The 20,086-nt window shown below is 38.6% G+C and overlaps 1 protein-coding gene across 1 annotated transcript in view; it reads left to right on the top strand.

Annotated features, from left to right (window-relative positions):
- Positions 1-200: 200 nt before the first annotated feature.
- Positions 201-20,086, top strand: part of MARCHF9 (membrane associated ring-CH-type finger 9) — an 885,604-nt gene continuing 865,718 nt past the window's right edge. Inside the window, exon 1 of the mRNA XM_044083471.1 lies at positions 201-2,027. Within this exon, the coding sequence (XP_043939406.1) occupies positions 1,647-2,027 (381 nt within the window). The 5' untranslated portion in view covers positions 201-1,646. The remainder of the gene's footprint in view (positions 2,028-20,086) is intronic.

Raw genomic sequence — 20,086 nt, 5'->3', positions numbered from 1 at the left:
TGTGACAGAAAGACAGAAAGGAGACTGGTAACCATCTCAATACTTAGAAAAGAATCATGAATTTCATAATAAGAAGGTTGTATTGGGCTGCGTCTTTCATTCTGGATGCACCCATTATAACAACTAGACTCCTTAGGGTGGCTTGCTATTCCAGTTCAGATTTCCCGGGAAAGGCCGCACGTGTCTGTCTCGCCACGTCACGATCGCCTAAGCACTCTGTGTTGCTCTGCCGATGCGCAGCCAGCAGACTACAGCCTTTTCTCCCCTTCCACCCCAACCCCTCAAAATTCTCAATAAATGTTTTATTTAACATGCTTTGCCGGAAGAAGAAGCCATATTTACATAGATCCAATCTCAAACTCATTTTCTTCAGTAGCTGATGAATGTTTTAATGCTGGATAGATACACTGCAGCAGAAGCAGCTCACAGGACAATTTCAAAGGAGCTTTCAAGGAAGCAGGGGAAATGGCTGTTGCAATACTGTTGCAGGCTTTTTTTGGATTTGGTCTTGAAGACTGTTGAAGGCATGGATGATCGGAGAGGAGGGTGTATTGTGAAAGGATATGCTGTGTATTATACTGCCTGTATTTAGATAAGTGATGTGATTTATAATGCCAACGCCTCGGATTGTGAGTTGTGCAGCAACAACAGCAGCCGCCGCTGTAGAAGGAGACGTATAGTTTGCTTTAGATGGCAAACAAAAACATGGATAAAACGGCAGGTTGTGCCAGGATGCTGCTACGAATGCAAGAGGAGATGCTTTCAGCCGAAACAAAAGAAGCTTGAAATTACCTTTCTCTGTTTGCAGAAAAGCGGAAACGTAGGAATAATGATTATTTTTTGCAAGCGTTATCCACACGCGTAATGCATATTTAAAATAAATACATGTAAGCATATAAACTGGAAGGCTCGACTGAGGTTTGCCTATTGTTACCGGTTTCTCTTCCCCTGGATTACAACATCTGGATACTATATGACATTTAAGAAATGAGGCTTGGGAATATGATGCGGTCAACAAACTCCGCTGTGATCAATGATTTTTACAGAGGAATATCTAATCCAAATTAATGACCCGCGTTTTGGCATTATTTTTGCTTTCCGCTTGCATAAGAGCTTGCTTGCTGGCTGATCATTTTTTAATCAAAGTATTTAAATTTCATCTTGTACCTTCCATTACAGGCTTTGCACTAAGAGTAGTACCACTGCCCCACCCACACCTCCACCTGCATTTACCTTAATTACTCCCTTGCCCTGTCTTTCCTTTTCTTTTTGGCAGTCCTTTAGACTATTCCTTATTTATTTTTGTAATTCTTTCGCATTAAACCTGCTTGTGTAGTATGGCAGTGCATGTACATAAAGGGCATCACCTGCAAGCACTTATTTGATTGCATCTGCTTTTTAATTTTTCCCTTGCATGTTTCATGTTTGCATTAAGCAGTATGTTTTGTTTTGCAGTTGTTATTGATACATATTCATTTAGATGTTCTGCTGCCCAAGCAAACGTCTCCCTCCATTCGGGAGAATAAAATACATTCACGTATACATTTGATCAGCTCTTGTTTGTTTGACTTTAAATTTCTTTATTTTGGGGGGGCCTTGCCATTTATTTCCGTTTTGGGGAAAATACAATACGACTTCAGCTGTAAATGATGTTCAAATACCGGATCCGTATGTTTTTCAACGAGCTGAAGGTACTGGTGTTGATGCGATCCGGTTCCAGGCAGAGCGACCCCGACCCGGAGACCGATAACAGGAGAAGGAGGTCAGGATCTACAGCTATGCGGGGGCTCGGGGTTGGCGGCTGCGGCTGGCCACCCTTCGCCGACTGCTCGTCCCGGGACGATGATGAGGAGTACTATGGCGCCACTGCCGAGATGCGGCCCCGAGGCTTGCAGGCCTTGGAACTGGAGAAGGACAGCGCCAAAGTGGTGCAGCAGCCGGGCCTGGACGCTGTGTCGCTGACTAGCAGCTTGGACAGTGGTATGCGCACCCCGCAGTGCAGGATCTGCTTCCAGGGACCAGAACAGGTGAGTCAGCGATAGATGGAATTACTAGACAGCGGATGTTTACATGTCGCCTTCTCACTATCCTCCAATCTCTCTCCTGTTCTTTGTCAGTTATCTCCCTTCTCAGTATCCCTTACTCATTTTGTATCTACCTAACCTACGTTTTTCTAAAGTGCTTTATGCCGTCTCTCACCCAAGCACACAAAAAGTCATAACCTTTTATTATCACTCTCCACCATTTATTTCCCCCTACGTTTTAGTTTTAACATTTTATTACTCTTTATTTTGGTTAAGTTCCTTCCATTTTGTTTATTTAGCATGCAGTCTATATAATCATGGATATATGCGTTTTTAGTATTTTGCATTTACTTGCAACATTCCTTAACATTTCTTTGAATTTTCTAGCCATATTCTGCCCTCTTCAACTGAACCATTTCCCAAAGGTAAAATTCTGTCACTGCAGGTAAAGGGCAAATGTTACAGCTACTTCATTTTGATTGCATCTGTAAAGAGTTCTAACTACTAGGAAATTATAATACCATGTGGAAGATCACTGTCGTGGGCACCAAACCAGAGATCACTCACAAAACGTTTCTGCTCTTTGTTAAACGTGTTACTATGCCTAGATGGAAATACAGAAATGTCTATCTAAGGTAATGCCAATGTTTTCCTGCTACTCATCTCTGTGAGGATCATTTGAGAGGATTAGAAGGCATCTGTTTTAAGCAAGAACCATTGCAGAAAGTGCACTTGTTTTCACTTGCATTTCTGGCAAATTAGATATAGATGCACTATAGTGAGAGAAGTTCATGAAAATGAACAGGCTGAATCCAAAGAGTTATTTACCAAAAATGATGGCTTTAGAACAGAAAGATGTTAGAGAAAACCATTTGGGGTAATGGTTTAGGAAAGAGCTGAAATTTTTTTAGGACATGGCTGATGGCTTATTGAAAAGGGTCTGTCAACTCTACCAATAATGAGGGTTATGAGATGAGTTTGGTTGGAGAGGGCAAGCAATAAGAATGGTGGATAAACAATATTGTACACCATCATAAGGTGTAGAATATCAAAATAAAAAATATTAGAAAATAGTTTAGTCAAAGTAGATGGTATAAATATCATCTATTTATCTATTGTGTGTGTATTTATGAATATATATTTTTACCACATCACTATTGCTTTTATGCTTAGCAATGTGCGTAATCACCCTGACAGAGATGCTTCTGCACTGATAAAATAGGGTCTAAAAGAAATTATTGAGAAAATAATAACTAGGCCTTGAAAAGCTAAGATTTGTAGTTGAAATACAGAATGCCAATTCTTTATAATACATCAAAGATATTCAGTTTTTCTGAACCACCTTTCACTTTACCAAGTTGCTTTGCAAAGTGACTTTACTGAAAACAGCAGGTTCCTTCTGTTTAAAGTTACTGGTGCATGTATTGCTTCTACTGAGATGTTTGCATGCAAAACTAATGCCAGATTTATGAAGAGAGCTGCACAGCCAAGAGCTTCACTGTGTGATGCCTATGATTCAAAGATACTTCTTTGTATTACTCTAGAGACATCAAGCACTCAAGCAGATTTAACAGCATTATGTTTTGCATTTGTATTTAGCTTATATTTTTTTTCAATTTCTGATGGCACTTCATGGCACAGCACGTATTTGCATTTAGACTACTACAAATTCATGAATATGTTTTAGAAGCATCATCTGTCACATGACAAAAAGATCACTAGTTGCAGAATCCTAATCCACTCCTGTAAAAGGCCTGCAATATTACAATGAATTTTTTATGAAAGATGAGAGTTATAGGTGAACTTGCTTAAAACTTTCATTTATAATTTGTGGGCTATATGATGAACATGTTTCAGGTTTGCACACACAATGCTCACTTATCTCCACAGCTCAAACCCATATACTATAGATTATGACTACATTTCTATATATATGATATGTTTCTACAATATATAAATAATATATTATATACAACATGCATGGTTAGCAATACTCCTTAGCAGTTATATAAAGTTTAACAAAATGTGAGGTTACATGCTTTTAATGTGATTTTTATAAACAACCATTGATTTCATTGCATAAGTATACAACGCAGTTTATTTATAGTCTGAAACAAGAGAAAGATAAGTATCTGTAGTAACTGGTCATTCATTAGAGAAATCCAATCAAGACAGGCAAATGGAAAAAAAAGCCAATCTGGATGAAAACATGTACTAGCACAAATAGGAAAATATCTTTAAAGCCACAACAGGTGAAGTTACCGATATCTTTGGCAAAGAAGGAAAAGGTACAGCGACTTTTTGACTTACGGGTAAGGTAGAAATTGATACCGCCCAGTAATCTTAGGTTTAAAATGGACTCAGTACCTTTGTATAAACAAAAGGAGAAATTGCATTACTCAGCCTAGCAATAAGGGATGTAAAATACTAAACAACAGAGATTTGTAATTCCTAGCTGAAATAACAATGCATCTGAATTGGTTTGTAAAAATCTGCTAAAATGTTCCACCAGATCTTTTATGGGTTTTCACCATAGATTTGTTTAAAAAGTTTCTGAACTGTACTAACTTACATTTTCAGTGGAGAGATTGAGTAGAGACTGGATGAAACATATTCAGAGACTGTTGCATTTCTCTAACAGTAATTAATTATTTCACTGACATTTTGCCCTTTATGTAATCCCATGTTAGACTTCATGGTTTAATTTACAATATTACTTCATGGTTGCAGCACCTTGGGGGAACACTGACATTGTCACAGGAACATGTGTTGGTCAGCAGTGTTTTAGGTGCTCTTGCTTGTCCAAATAGATGGATGTCCCAACAGTAGGGCAGGAATCTTAAAGCAGTCTTGCGCTGTCTTGTTAAGAAGTGCGGAGTGTACTGCATATAGATTTTTTTAAACATGCAGTAAGAAGTATATAAAACATGCATGCAGATATTGTGAGAAAGTTGATTCCACAGTTTGCAGTCTTCAGCGGGACAGCTATGAAGACATATCGGTTTCATCATGAGCTATATTGTTTGCATGCCTGCCTGTGTGTGTGTGTATGTCTGCTACAATGTGTTTGAGAAAGACCACTTCTGATAATTGTATCTGCCAGATGACAAAGAAAGTAAACAGATACAACAAGATGGGAGAACTTCTGTATGACCATTATATCTAATGATTTCACAAATCCATAATAATATACTTTGTTATTATTATGACTTACTATGGAAGGACTCTGACCATTATATCAGCTGATTTCATGAATCCATAATAATGTACTTTGATGTCATTATGAGACACTATGGTAGAACTACTGTATGACCATTATATCTGATGAGTTCATGAATCTGTAATAAAATATTCTTTGATGTTATTATGCGTTATTATGGCAGAACTACTGTATGACTATTATATCTGTAGATTTCATGACTCCATAATACACTTTGATGCTATTATGAGATACTATAGCAGAACTCCTGTATAACCATTATATCTGCTGATTTTATGAACCCATAATAATATATTTTAATGTTATTATAGGTCACCTAGTTTTTTTTTTTGCTAAAATGATTACTTTTTCTATTTTTTTGGGCACTTGCTCTATACAATGACTGTATATTCTCAGTGTGTGTGCGCATGTATGTATGTGAAATAAGAATTGATGTTACCTTATTAATGTACTATAATTTAATTAATTATAGCCAATGTCTCATTATGTTGAATACGACTGGCATGAAAAACCCTCAGCACATTCTCTCTCTTAAACACACACACACACAGGGACACAAACACACTCACATATATTCCTATAGCTTTTTTTACATAACTTCTGGCTTAGATAGAAGTCCAAAATATTTGCTACATAGAAATACCTAGTTCTAGTAATATAATTTTATTTTAAGCAAACATGTACAAGAGTAGAATGAAAATATAATAAACACAATGAACTGTTATGGAGGAATAGCAGTCTAAGCGGAAAGTAGAGCTTTAGTACATAGAACTACTATGAAGGTTTTGATCTGAATTCATGTAGCTGTGAGCCCTTGTTATACAGTATATATTCATGTTAGAGTTATTGCTTGTACCAGTGAATATGTCTAGAGTCAATTCATTCTATGTGGAAATAAGTGGCTACTAATACCTTCAGACCTTTGAAAAACCCAAAGATTGGATAAAAAAAGCATGCCTTTTTCATGTTCAAAGTTAGATTAGGTGGCTGTTCCCAAAGTTCGTATCCCACAGCTACTGTCCAGAATAATGCTATTTCATTCTGTTTATGTCAACTAATTGCAATGACAATACAGTGCATGAGATTTAAACTAAAGACCAAGTTATAGTGGGAGAGAAAGTCTGAAGGTGAATATATATTTTTGTGTGTGTTTGTGGGGAGATATTGCCTTTGAGATCAGGGCAAATCAATTTCAATGGATGAGTAACATACACATTTAATTATGTATAAAAATCATTTTCAGAAGCCATTCTAAATGTATCCAATTAAAAAGTGTGTTTATATATACTTATCAAGTATGCATATGCCATAAGCCATGCCTAATTATGTTAGAAAAGTAAACTTGCTTTGTGCAGTATTCTAGACATCACAGTGACTTAAATGTTGTAATATGCCCTGCAACTATTACAGAAGGCCGTCTGAAAACCCCATCTTTAATTGTTACAGCTGAGAACATTGAAGCAGAACACCTAGCTGAATTTTCGATGATTAATATGTCATGCAAGGTTGTGGTAGTTTTGTAATAATGTAAAAGACAAAACAAATATGACTGAAAGCAAACCAACTCAGGCATTTAAAGCAGAAGAGAAGCTGCTTATAATCATAAGGAATGACTCATTTCCTATGGAAATGCAATACGTCATAATAAACAGGTTTCTTAAAGGAAAATTAATTTGTTTAAAGTTACACTGACTTAGTAGGAACAGATAATGATGGAGTGTATTAAATAGATTATAGTAAAAGAAGACAAAATTTGAAGTGTTTGACAAGAAGTCCATGTCACAGCAAAGTAAGTCTTAGGCTGAGATGTACCAGATAACTTCCTGCTATATATTTCATATTGATCACTCATTATTGAGAAGAATCATAGAATCATTACAAATACAAGACAATTGGGCCCTGTGGTCATTTATGCCTTAGTACCCCTTTAAACCTTACCACCTTTTTCCAGGAGCAGCAGGCCCCGGTGTATTTGTGGATAACCATCCAGTTACCTAATTTCATTTTGAAGGAAGATGGTGTGTCACACAACTTAATTTAGAGAAGAAGTTTGTTCAAAGGAAGGGGTAAGCATTCTGTTACTAATCTCGCTCTCCACCATGTTTTTGTTAATTTGTTGAAGCAGGTTTAGATCCCTGGATTGTTGATTTGTGGAGGTATAATATGTTATGGGCTGCTGGATCCATAATGGCCTGAAATGTCAGGTACAGATTGCTCCTAAGGAGTCTGTAGTTTACTGAATAAAAGGACAAAATCCTGTCAAATCTGACTTCGGATGTCATTGCAATGGAAACAAAAATAATCGACCCAGTTTTAACATTTTGCTCGTGGGCTGTTAGTATTGCAGGTGGTTTGATTAATGGAAATTGAATAAGCACAGTATAACTACATGATCTAAGTCTGAATCCCATACCATCTATTTGTATGCTTTTTAAATTATTTACAAATAATTTAAAGCTTCACAGTCCTTCAATACTACATCTCAGATTAGACACACCTGTAGCCATTGAGCCTTGGTCAGTAATCAGAGAAAACAATCCAATAACCAAACGTTAATATCTAAATAATTATTACTTCTATTTTTTAAAAAAATGACAGTTACGCTTACTAAATAATGTTTGCAAATTGGGTGTTTTCCGTTACTTGGAAAGAAACTGTAATAATCAAAATTAATAATGTATTATTATTGCCTTGAAAAGTGCCTTAACAGTAATCAGATTGTCTTGTTTACATTGTAAGATTATCATAGATGACATAACTTGATAAAATGTGTTTGAGAGTTCTCTTAACAGGATTGCTTCCAGTGTCAGAAGAGCCACAATATTTATAGGTGAATGATGTTGATTAGTTAGAAATAACATCAGGATGAAAGACATTTACCATGCGTCAAGGGAGCACCTCCATTCATTCAAAGCAGCACGTCAGTCTCATTCTGTAAAGGTCTGTGTTCTGCATAGACATACATAGACACACACACACACACACACACACACACACACACACACACACACACACACACACACACACACACACACAAATAACTACCCTAAAAATGGCCACCTTTGTGTATTTTGGTCTCATCTGATTACTAATTAAATAAGATAATTTACAAAACCATATATCCAGTTATAATCATGCTCTTACATTCTCATGGGTTTTCACTGTATGTGTGAGGATCTTAACTATGAGCCATGAAACTGCAAGAATGTTGAAGTCTGGTAATTGAGAAATGCATACCAACTCCAAAATTGTTGTATTTTAGAGTATCCCCTCTTCCCTAAGGCACAGCAATATTGGAGTTAGTATATAAGTAAAAATAAATTGAGGTGTAACCTCTCAGATCAGAGGGTGCAAGAGGTTGACCCCTGCAAAAAATGCTTTAAACATACATCAACAACTTTAAAGGTTTGCAGTTATCTGTGTTAAGTCTCACTTAAGTCTGTGTAGATTCAGGACTTGCGTTATTAAGACTCAGACTTCCAAAAAGGAGACCATTCTCATTGTATTATAAACACACAAAGAACTTTCTGATATTTTAATAATATAAATGCTATCTCTCTCACACTAATAAGATTGTTGCTAGCAATGTCCCTTACTAAGGTACAGTTGTATAACTGTATTATTGTATTAGGCTTACAATCAAACCCTTGGCAAGATTTGAGTATGTAACATAAATACCGCTCATGTTTAAAGCTATAATTGTAGACATTGTCTTAAATTATGTCAGTATAGTTTATACCTGGGATGTTCGGGTTAAACAATCTGAATTATCATGCTTTTAAATGTGAGGCATTCCCGTATGAAGTGTAGTACATTTGTTTATTTTCAGTCTGACCAGGTTCCAGAATGGTTCCAGTCTGAGGCCTAGTAAGCACAAAAGCAAGGGGATCTCATTCATGGAGGTCAGATCTCCAGCACCACATTAGCATCTTGAGTACTACAGAAGGAATGAAATGCTGCTTGTCAATGCCTCCTCTTCCTCCTTATCACAGTATACAGACACTTCTTTTTGATCTGCAAAGATGACCCTCCTACTGAAAATGCATTATTCGTGCACAAAAGCAGAACCAGTTCCACTGGCCAACATCTTGTGAATTCAATGCAGAACTAAGCCAAGACATCTGAGGGTGTCTGGCTTTACTGCCACATGAATAACACTATGAAGGCAAATGATGGCAATGAGGCAGGGGGATGCTCATGGGCATCAGATGCCCAGAGGAAAAACGTAACTATGAAAGAAAAAGCACTGCATGTTTAAGCAATTTATTTTCAATAAAATACTAGGTAAAGTAGTATCCCAGTGTCTTATATACTGGGTGAATATAACCTGAGCTTATGAACTTAAGTAAAACAATACTGGAGAGTCTGAATAAGTGTAAATGGGACGAGGGTTCATAAAGAAAGAGGAAACCTCTAGTTGTAGTTGTAGATCTCCAGACTTTTACTTGCTGAAATGTAATATATTCCTGAAGATTAATGATGTTTGGAGTTGTACCATGCAAGTAATCATGATATATTGCCTGGCTTGCTTGTAAGCATGTATACATTCTGAAAGTAGATGTGATGAATCTGTTATAAAGCTTTCCATCTATTCCACAGTCTCATACTAATGTAAGTAGCAATTCTTTTTTATAGATTTTTTTTGTTTCCTTCATTTAGGCAACTTAACTTACTATCTAGAATATAAATTTTCAGAGTTTGCAGTTTGAGATTGTCTGACTGTAACAGAATTTCTTTGAACGTCCATACTTATTAAAAAAAACTTTGAGCTTCCTGATAAAAAGCTATATGTAGTGCTGTACCACCAACTCACCCCAAAACACACACAAAGACACAGACGTACACACACACACACACACACACACACACACACACACACACACACACACATGCACACTCACATGCACACACACACACACACACACACACACACACACACACACACACACACACACACACACACACACACACACACACACACACACACACACACACACACACACACACACACACACACACACACACATGCACACACACTTAAAATAACCAAGATTTGGATCTGTACATTGCAGCTGACTTGTATGTTCATATATATCTATGCTGTTTTGTTTGAATGGACCAAACGTTGAAAGCTGTTTTTGCTGTCACAGATAGTTGATCTTGTTAGTGGTCAAATGTATGTACTATCAAACAGGCAACATCAAACTTTGCTATTACTGACTAAATGTTCATGTGATAGAGGTAAGTGGGAATGAAACTGTGTGTTTGTGTGTGAGTGTCCATAGGTTAAGGTTAAAGTAAGGGCTAGGTAAGAGAATAGATTTAGTATTGTGCACGCTTGGTGCTGGGTGTATAAAAGTGTGTTTGAATGTTTGTGGGCGAGGGTTATAGGTGGGGCTAAGTAAAGGGATAGATTTAGTTCTATGCATGTTTGATATTGCATATGCCTGTTACTGTGTGTTGGGTATAGTGGTACTGTTAAGCAGGGGTGTGTAAGGTTAGGGTCACGATTTTGTTAAGGTTAGCATGCATGAGTAAGGTAAGTAAGGGGGAAGAAGCCTAGCCAACATTATACTCAATTCTTCAATGCAAAGTTAACAGGTAGCCAAAATCCACTGATCCTTATGACTGTCCAAGCTGCCATGGGTTTACCCAAAACTCCTACATGCCCATGATGGCTTTGTCTCATGGTACCTTTCCAGACATATGTCAAACTGGAAGAATTTTACCTTTTTCCAAAATTCCCAGTCCTACAGCACCATACGTATTCATACCTATTCCAATATGCTTACCCTGTCAAGCATTCTAGAAAAAACTTTCCCAGGGCACTTAACACCTCATCTTAAAAACAGCAATATTTTATGCAGAAGACAGCATGTTTACAGACAAAGGTATAACACAAATACAGTTAGTTTCTCTTTTACAGACAATTTTTACAGTAACACAGAACTGTGTCACATAATGGGTACAGATTATACAGACCTGTCTAAGGTTTGTAATCAAGTCCACTGTGACAAATTACTCCTCATCTTTCCAGTCGTTGGCAAGCATATAAGATATTTATCAAACATGATTTCAGCAATGTCAGGACAGTAGACTCATTCATATAGCCTTATAGTCAGCTATCTCACTCCCTAATTCTCGATTTTTAGGAGGCCGTTTAGGGTCTGTGGTAGGCCTGATACTTTCTCACTTTTCATCAACAATGTTTCTATTATACTGACTACTAACAGCTATCTGATTTACACACATATCTTAGTCTTCTGATCATGCAGCCAATCTGATTTACACACGTATCTTAGTCTTCTGATCATGCAGCCAATCTGATTTACACACGTATCTTAGTCTTCTGATCATGCAGCCAATCTGATTTACACACGTATCTTAGTCTTCTGATCATGCAGCCAATCTGATTTACACACGTATCTTAGTCTTCTGATCATGCAGCCAATCTGATTTACACACGTATCTTAGTCTTCTGATCATGCAGCCAATCTGATTTACACACGTATCTTAGTCTTCTGATCATGCAGCCAATCTGATTTACACGTATCTTAGTCTTCTGATCATGCAGCCAATCTGATTTACACACGTATCTTGGTCTTCTGATCATGCAGCCAATCTGATTTACACACGTATCTTGGTCTTCTGATCATGCAGCCAATCTGATTTACACGTATCTTAGTCTTCTGATCATGCAGCCAATCTGATTTACACACGTATCTTAGTCTTCTGATCATGCAGCCAATCTGATTTACACATGTATCTTAGTCTTCTGATCATGCAGCCAATCTGATTTACACACGTATCTTAGTCTTCTGATCATGCAGCCAATCTGATTTACACACGTATCTTAGTCTTCTCATCATGCAGCCAATCTGATTTACACACGTATCTTAGTCTTCTCATCATGCAGCCAATCTGATTTACACACGTATCTTAGTCTTCTGATCATGCAGCCAATCTGATTTACACACGTATCTTAGTCTTCTGATCATGCAGCCAATCTGATTTACACACGTATCTTAGTCTTCTGATCATGCAGCCAATCTGATTTACACACGTATCTTAGTCTTCTGATCATGCAGCCAATCTGATTTACACACGTATCTTAGTCTTCTGATCATGCAGCCAATCTGATTTACACACGTATCTTAGTCTTCTGATCATGCAGCCAATCTGATTTACACACGTATCTTAGTCTTCTGATCATGCAGCCAATCTGATTTACACACGTATCTTAGTCTTCTGATCATGCAGCCAATCTGATTTACACACGTATCTTAGTCTTCTGATCATGCAGCCCATCTGATTTACACACGTATCTTAGTCTTCTGATCATGCAGCCCATCTGATTTACACACGTATCTTAGTCTTCTGATCATGCAGCCCATCTGATTTACACACGTATCTTAGTCTTCTGATCATGCAGCCAATCTGATTTACACACGTATCTTAGTCTTCTGATCATGCAGCCAATCTGATTTACACACGTATCTTAGTCTTCTGATCATGCAGCCAATCTGATTTACACACGTATCTTAGTCTTCTGATCATGCAGCCAATCTGATTTACACATGTATCTTAGTCTTCTGATCATGCAGCCAATCTGATTTACACGTATCTTAGTCTTCTGATCATGCAGCCAATCTGATTTACACACGTATCTTAGTCTTCTGATCATGCAGCCAATCTGATTTACACACGTATCTTAGTCTTCTGATCATGCAGCCAATCTGATTTACACACGTATCTTAGTCTTCTGATCATGCAGCCAATCTGATTTACACACGTATCTTAGTCTTCTGATCATGCAGCCAATCTGATTTACACACGTATCTTAGTCTTCTGATCATGCAGCCCATCTGATTTACACACGTATCTTAGTCTTCTGATCATGCAGCCAATCTGATTTACACACGTATCTTAGTCTTCTGATCATGCAGCCAATCTGATTTACACACGTATCTTAGTCTTCTGATCATGCAGCCAATCTGATTTACACACGTATCTTAGTCTTCTGATCATGCAGCCAATCTGATTTACACACGTATCTTAGTCTTCTGATCATGCAGCCAATCTGATTTACACACGTATTTTAGTCTTCTGATCATGCAGCCAATCTGATTTACACACGTATCTTAGTCTTCTGATCATGCAGCCAATCTGATTTACACACGTATCTTAGTCTTCTGATCATGCAGCCAATCTGATTTACACACGTATCTTAGTCTTCTGATCATGCAGCCAATCTGATTTACACACGTATCTTAGTCTTCTGATCATGCAGCCAATCTGATTTACACACGTATCTTAGTCTTCTGATCATGCAGCCAATCTGATTTACACACGTATCTTAGTCTTCTGATCATGCAGCCAATCTGATTTACACACGTATCTTAGTCTTCTGATCATGCAGCCAATCTGATTTACACACGTATCTTAGTCTTCTGATCATGCAGCCAATCTGATTTACACACGTATCTTAGTCTTCTGATCATGCAGCCAATCTGATTTACACACGTATCTTAGTCTTCTGATCATGCAGCCAATCTGATTTACACACGTATCTTAGTCTTCTGATCATGCAGCCAATCTGATTTACACACGTATCTTAGTCTTCTGATCATGCAGCCAATCTGATTTACACACGTATCTTAGTCTTCTGATCATGCAGCCAATCTGATTTACACACGTATCTTAGTCTTCTGATCATGCAGCCAATCTGATTTACACACGTATCTTAGTCTTCTGATCATGCAGCCCATCTGATTTACACACGTATCTTAGTCTTCTGATCATGCAGCCCATCTGATTTACACACGTATCTTAGTCTTCTGATCATGCAGCCAATCTGATTTACACACGTATCTTAGTCTTCTGATCATGCAGCCAATCTGATTTACACACGTATCTTAGTCTTCTGATCATGCAGCCAATCTGATTTACACACGTATCTTAGTCTTCTGATCATGCAGCCCATCTGATTTACACACGTATCTTAGTCTTCTGATCATGCAGCCAAACTATGATACAGTTCAACATGCACTAAATTAAAGACATTGCATAAATGATGAGCATCCTTAGCCTCAACCAAAAATTAGGCAAGAGATACTTATGCTCCTTAATACTCAGAAATGTCTTGTACAATGAACACAGTCCTGTGTTCTGCACCAGCAAGCCATTCCTCGAATGTATCTATAAATACAAAGAACCAAACATATATTAATCTTCAAATCTCATACCAACAAAAACAATAATCACGTTACAAGTAGAAATGAAAATATTGTATGACCACTAGCACAAAATGTCACTGATTCCAAGCCAATCCTAGTGAAATCAAACTTATCCCAGTCTCAATGTCCTGACAATATTCTGTGGTTGGGTGCTCAGGGTCTGTGCTGACCAATTAACTACTGTTCTTGCCGACATATTCAACACTTCTCTGCATCAGGCCACAGTACTCAAGTGCTTCAAGAATACAAGCATTATACCACTGCCCAAGATGTCTCCACCCTCAAGCCTGAATGACTACCACCCAGTAGCTCTCACCTCCACTGTAATGAAGTGCTTTGAGAGATTGGTCAAAGCCTACTTAACATCAAGTCTTCCTGTAAAACTGGACCCACTCCAATTCGCTTATAGAGCTAATCGCTCTATGGCAGATGCCATCTCACTGGCACTTCACTTATCCTATGTCTGCATGTTATTTATTGACTTCAAAAAATGAAAAAAAATTCAACTACTAAAATAACAAACAAAAATGGCAGAGGATTGCTAAAATATCCCAAGTCATTTATTGTAAATGCTTTCATTCATCAACACCATTAAATGAACTTCTTCATACCCAGAAGATGTTCATTTGATGATGTTGATGAATGAAAGTGCTTACAATAAATAACTTGGGATATTTTAGCAGTCCTCTGCCATTTTTTTTTGTTTGTTATTTATTGACTTCAGCTCGGCCTTCAGTGTAGTCATTCCCCAACATCTGATCGAGAAACTGGTCCATCTGGGTGTTAGCACTCCTTTATGCAACTGTATTCTGGATTCTGACTTTCTTATTCACAGGCCACAAAAGTTATGCGTAGGCAACAACACCTCGATGAGCATCACACTGAGCAGTGGAGTACCTCAAGGATGTGTCTTGAGTCCCCTGCTGTTCGCTATGCTGACACATGAATGCATTGCTAGGTACAACACTAACCACATTATTAAGTTTGCGACTGATACTACAGTGGTGGGGTTCATCAGCAACAGTGATGAAAAAGTCTACAGAGAGGAGGTGAACAAACTGATTGGCTGGTGTGGCAACAACAACCTGGCTCTCAATGTGAATAAAACAAAGGAGATAATAGTAGACGTCAGGAAGAGATGTGAGGCTCATTCTCCACTCACGATGAAAGGAGAAACAGTAGAAAGGGTGAAGAGCACCAAGTTCCTGGGGGTGCATATCGCTAAAGATTTGTCTTGGTCAATAAACACTAATCACATTGTCAAGAAGGCACAACAGTGTCTACACTTTCTAAGAAGGTTGAGGAGAGGAAAACTACCACCTTCAGTTCTCACAACCTTCTACAGGGGTACCATCAAAAGTATCCTGACTAGTAATCTCTTGATGTGGTATGGAAACTGCAGGGTTTCAGATCACACATTTCTTCAGAGGGTGGTGAAAGTGGGGAAGAGAATTATCAGGTCCACACTTCCATTTATCCAGGACTTGCACTCTGCTCGGTGCCTCAGCAGAGCCATGGAAATAGTGATAGACTGCACTCACCCTGCCCATGGTCAGTTCTCCTGTTTGTCTTCTGGCAGGATATACCATAGCTTGCATTGCAAAGCCACCAGATTTAATAGAAGCTTTTTTCCACAAGCCATCAGACTTCTGAACTCCAATAATAAGATAAACCATGCTGGTCACTTGAAGTCTGGAGTTAGAATGGTGAAGTAATTCATAGATGTGCAATAATTCTATGAAAGCACAATCTTAGACCTTATGTGCAATATTAATGACGCCAAGTTAACATTCTGTGCAATAGGCCAAGTTAGCATTCAGTGCAATTTGAAATCTGTGTGATTCTGATCTGTGCAATATATTATCTGTGCAATATTTTGGGCACTGACGAAGACATGTAAGTGGAATAGTGTTAATGCATGTCATTGTACTTGTTATTCCACTGCATAAATGTCTTACTGTTGTTATTGTTGGATGAGCATTAGTATATGTGTTATTGTCATATTAATATTAGTATTAGTATATGTTGTATGCACATTGAGTTCAAAGTAACTCAATTTCATTCAGTTGCACTGCTGTGCATTCTGAATGACAATAAAGTTGACTTTGACTTGACTATGTACTCATTGCTAATGATTATAAACTTTCAGGGCTAACATCAACAAAATCCAAAAATGACTAAAACATGTCTGTTGCTGTACGTGCAGCTGTCTCTAAAGAGAACACCACTTCATTGTCCTCTAAAAAGCACATGTACTTTATTCATCTTACATCCCCAAAACACCACAAAAGCACTAAGTTTCAAATGACTTCACCTTAATCATTGCTTATCCCCCGAGCAGGTTCTGTAAAGCTCCAAACCTGCTCACCTCAGCCTTCCCACAGACTGCAGTTGATAGTACCCCTCAGAGCTACCTTCCAAGCACATTTCATTCTTTCAGTAAGTGGACCCTAGTTCTAGAACTCACTTCTGTCAGCACAATATCCTATCCCTTTTTTAAAAAATGCTAGAAGCTCATGTAGTTGGGTTGACCAAGATACACCTTCTATAATTATGTAATTATACTCTAAAACTGGAATAGTCACGACAGTGATCCTTCAAATTAATTATCTAACAAATAAGGCAGGTAGAGGTGCTGGACACCTAGGAAACATAATAGTATTGCACATTCTAGTAACCATCCAGGACAGAAGTAAGTCTCTGAGGTACTTTCCAAACATTCAATGACATCAGTACAGCTTGTGCATTAGTAGTACCTTAATAATTTATTCTGCATACATACATTTTGCTTTCCTTCTTGTAATAAAATCATGTCTGAAAATTCCTGTAGCTGATCCCACCAAATAAAAATAAAATAAATCAGTTCATTACTGACTAGAGTGAACTTCCCAGAAACTTAGCTGATAATAATTTCAATAAGCCAATACTATAAGGCTGCAGGTATATTACAAAGCCTGCGTGTTTATTTTTTCGGGTTGAGAATATATTGTAGAGAAACATATGTATTCCCTAATGAGTGCTGTGGTATTTTATAGGATTCTTTGCCTCTTGCTGAATCATCCTAGATGGACCTCATCCATGATATAACCTAGAAATGCTGTTATAGTTATGTCTTCCACTTTGGACAAAGCTGAAATGCAGTTTAATTACTTTATACATAGAAGTGTATTAACAGCATCAGTACTAATGACTCAAAAATTACTGCAGGTCATGAAGAATTGTCTGCTGTTGCTTTTTTTTTTTCCCGGAGGGGGTTTCGCTGGAGCTGTTGTCTGTCCTCTGCCCGTTTATAACTGGAAGGTGTACATTGCAACAACCTTCTTTAATGAGCTGCCACTTTCAAAGTTGCATTTCCAGAGCCACACAATGTTGTTTGTCTTTTCGGCTTTTCCCGGTTAGGGGTCACTACAGCGGAACTCTGGTCTGCTAATGATTGGCAGTAGATTTTTTTATGGTGCCGAGTTGCCAGCCCGACGCCCAGCCTTCAGCGAAAGCATGCCCATTCAAGCATGTCTTTCAGAGGCAACTCGACTGCAGGGAGGACATGCAGACTCCACACAGAAGGCACTCCAGCCATGAATTGAACAGGAGAACCTCTTGCTGTGAGGCAACAATGCTACCGCTGTACCACCATGGCTTCAGAGGCACGCAATAAATAACATAATTAAACATTTCCATTACCTTTATGATAATATCTGATGCATGTACAGCTTTATGTATTGTACTGTCTATGTTCAGATGAGACAAAATCTGAGTACCTTCGTAAGCAATTCCATATGACAGGGAGGGTGGTACTGGGGAATACTGGACTGCACAGGGGGAATGATGAGGCCTGCACCATAGACATATTGCCTCTGCAAGATCTGGAGTACCACAGCACCCTCCCACCTCATAGGAGCATAGGAAGTTACTAGTCTATTGGCCCTGAGGCCCTTATAAGCCTAGCCAAGAGTTTAGCCCATGTTTAGACAAGTCAGCACTCAAAGTCCATGTCCAGCAGGGACACAGGTGGAATTCCAGGGGTGTATTTTCTGTTTCCCATCCAGTTATCCAGGTTGCACTTGAAAGGGGAGAATGAGGTATTCTGCTTGACGTGAAGAGGGAGTCTATTCCACAGATGAGGGAGTCTCTGGGACAGAAATCTGTCCCACCAACAAGTCCTATTGATGTCACAGACCATGTTGACATTGCACGTGCGGGTTACTTGAGTGGAGTCGACTTGCAGATATGCAGCAGTCCCATCAAGGTGGGGTCTGAGATTGTTTTGTATGCCAGACAGAGGTCACCTCTGAGGAGTCTGTATGAAACTGAGTAGAGGGACAGGGCTTTTAGCCTATATCTGGTGAGTAGATGTTTGAGGCCCTGGATTCTTCCGCTGAGGAACCTCTGTGGTCTCTCCAGCTGCTACGTGTATTTTGCGAGGTACATGCCGAAGGGAGCATTGTACTCAATAATTGGCCTTATAAGGGAATACAGGGATGTTATGACCTTCTTTTTCCTGGATGAGATACCCTTACTTATGAGGTGCGCCATATAGAAAGCTTTCCATACAACAGAAGCAACATGGTGGTCAAAAGTCAGGTCGCTATCAACCTGGGTGCCCAAATCCCTCATGACTGATTGCATGCTTTTGACATGGTTATTAATGTGATAATATGTGGGGACATCACTATCCCCAAAGGGGATGATGATGCATTTTTTGGCATTCAGCTTGAGGCCATGTTTCTGGCACCAGTCATTTGTTTGGGTGAGACCCTCTTGGAGGACATCCACATCACTTGGGTAATTGATGACCCTGCCCAGCTTGCAGTCATCTACAAACTTGGTCAGCCATAGCCCACTGGTCTTAGCCTGCACCTCAGAGAAGCATATCCCGAATAACAGAGGCCCCAAGACCGATCTCTGGGGTACACCGCTCATTGTGGGACTACTGCTTGAGGTGGCTTCCCCTATTTTGATTAGGTGGGTTCTATTAGTGAGCCAGTTTGCCACTCATCTGATAACATATGGATTGATACCTAGTTGAGAGAGTAGTGTCGAAGGCCTTGGCCACATCAAGGTAGGCAGTGTGCACCGTCTTCCCCTCATCCATGGCTTTGGTGACTCTCTCAAAGAAGTTGACCAGATTTAACAGACATGACCTCCTCTTGACAAAGTCAAACTGTGCGGGGTTAAGTGTTTGAAGGTTGTCAATGTCCCTGTTAATGGGGTCCATGATGATCTGTTCCATGGCCTTGCAGATCAGGCTAGTTAGGCTGATGAGTATATAATTTTCCATATCGGTGAATGCTCCCCCTTTGTGTAAAGGGATGACAGTGGCTGTCCTCCACTCAGCTGGGACAAAGCCTCATCTCAATCTGGAAAGTATTAGTGTATTTAGAAAATTAGAACTGCCAAACAATGTGTTTTTATTTTTAAATTGTTTATGAAATTGTATTTTCTGTAGTTTTTACATTTGTTAATTCTTCAGCATAGTGTGTAGTTAGTCTACAGACAGATTACATCTGTCTCTGCATAGTAGGTGACACACGTAACTATGTACTCTAGTGTGAATGTATACATATGTATGTATATATATATATATATATATATATATATATATATGT

This window comes from Protopterus annectens, chromosome 9.part0 (genome assembly GCF_019279795.1).
Source record: "Protopterus annectens isolate FY-2018-M chromosome 9.part0, PAN1.0, whole genome shotgun sequence".
NCBI classification, from domain to species: Eukaryota; Metazoa; Chordata; order Ceratodontiformes; family Protopteridae; genus Protopterus; species Protopterus annectens.
The sequence above is the reverse complement of the archived record's forward strand: the minus strand, read 5'-3'. Positions and strand labels throughout refer to the sequence as shown.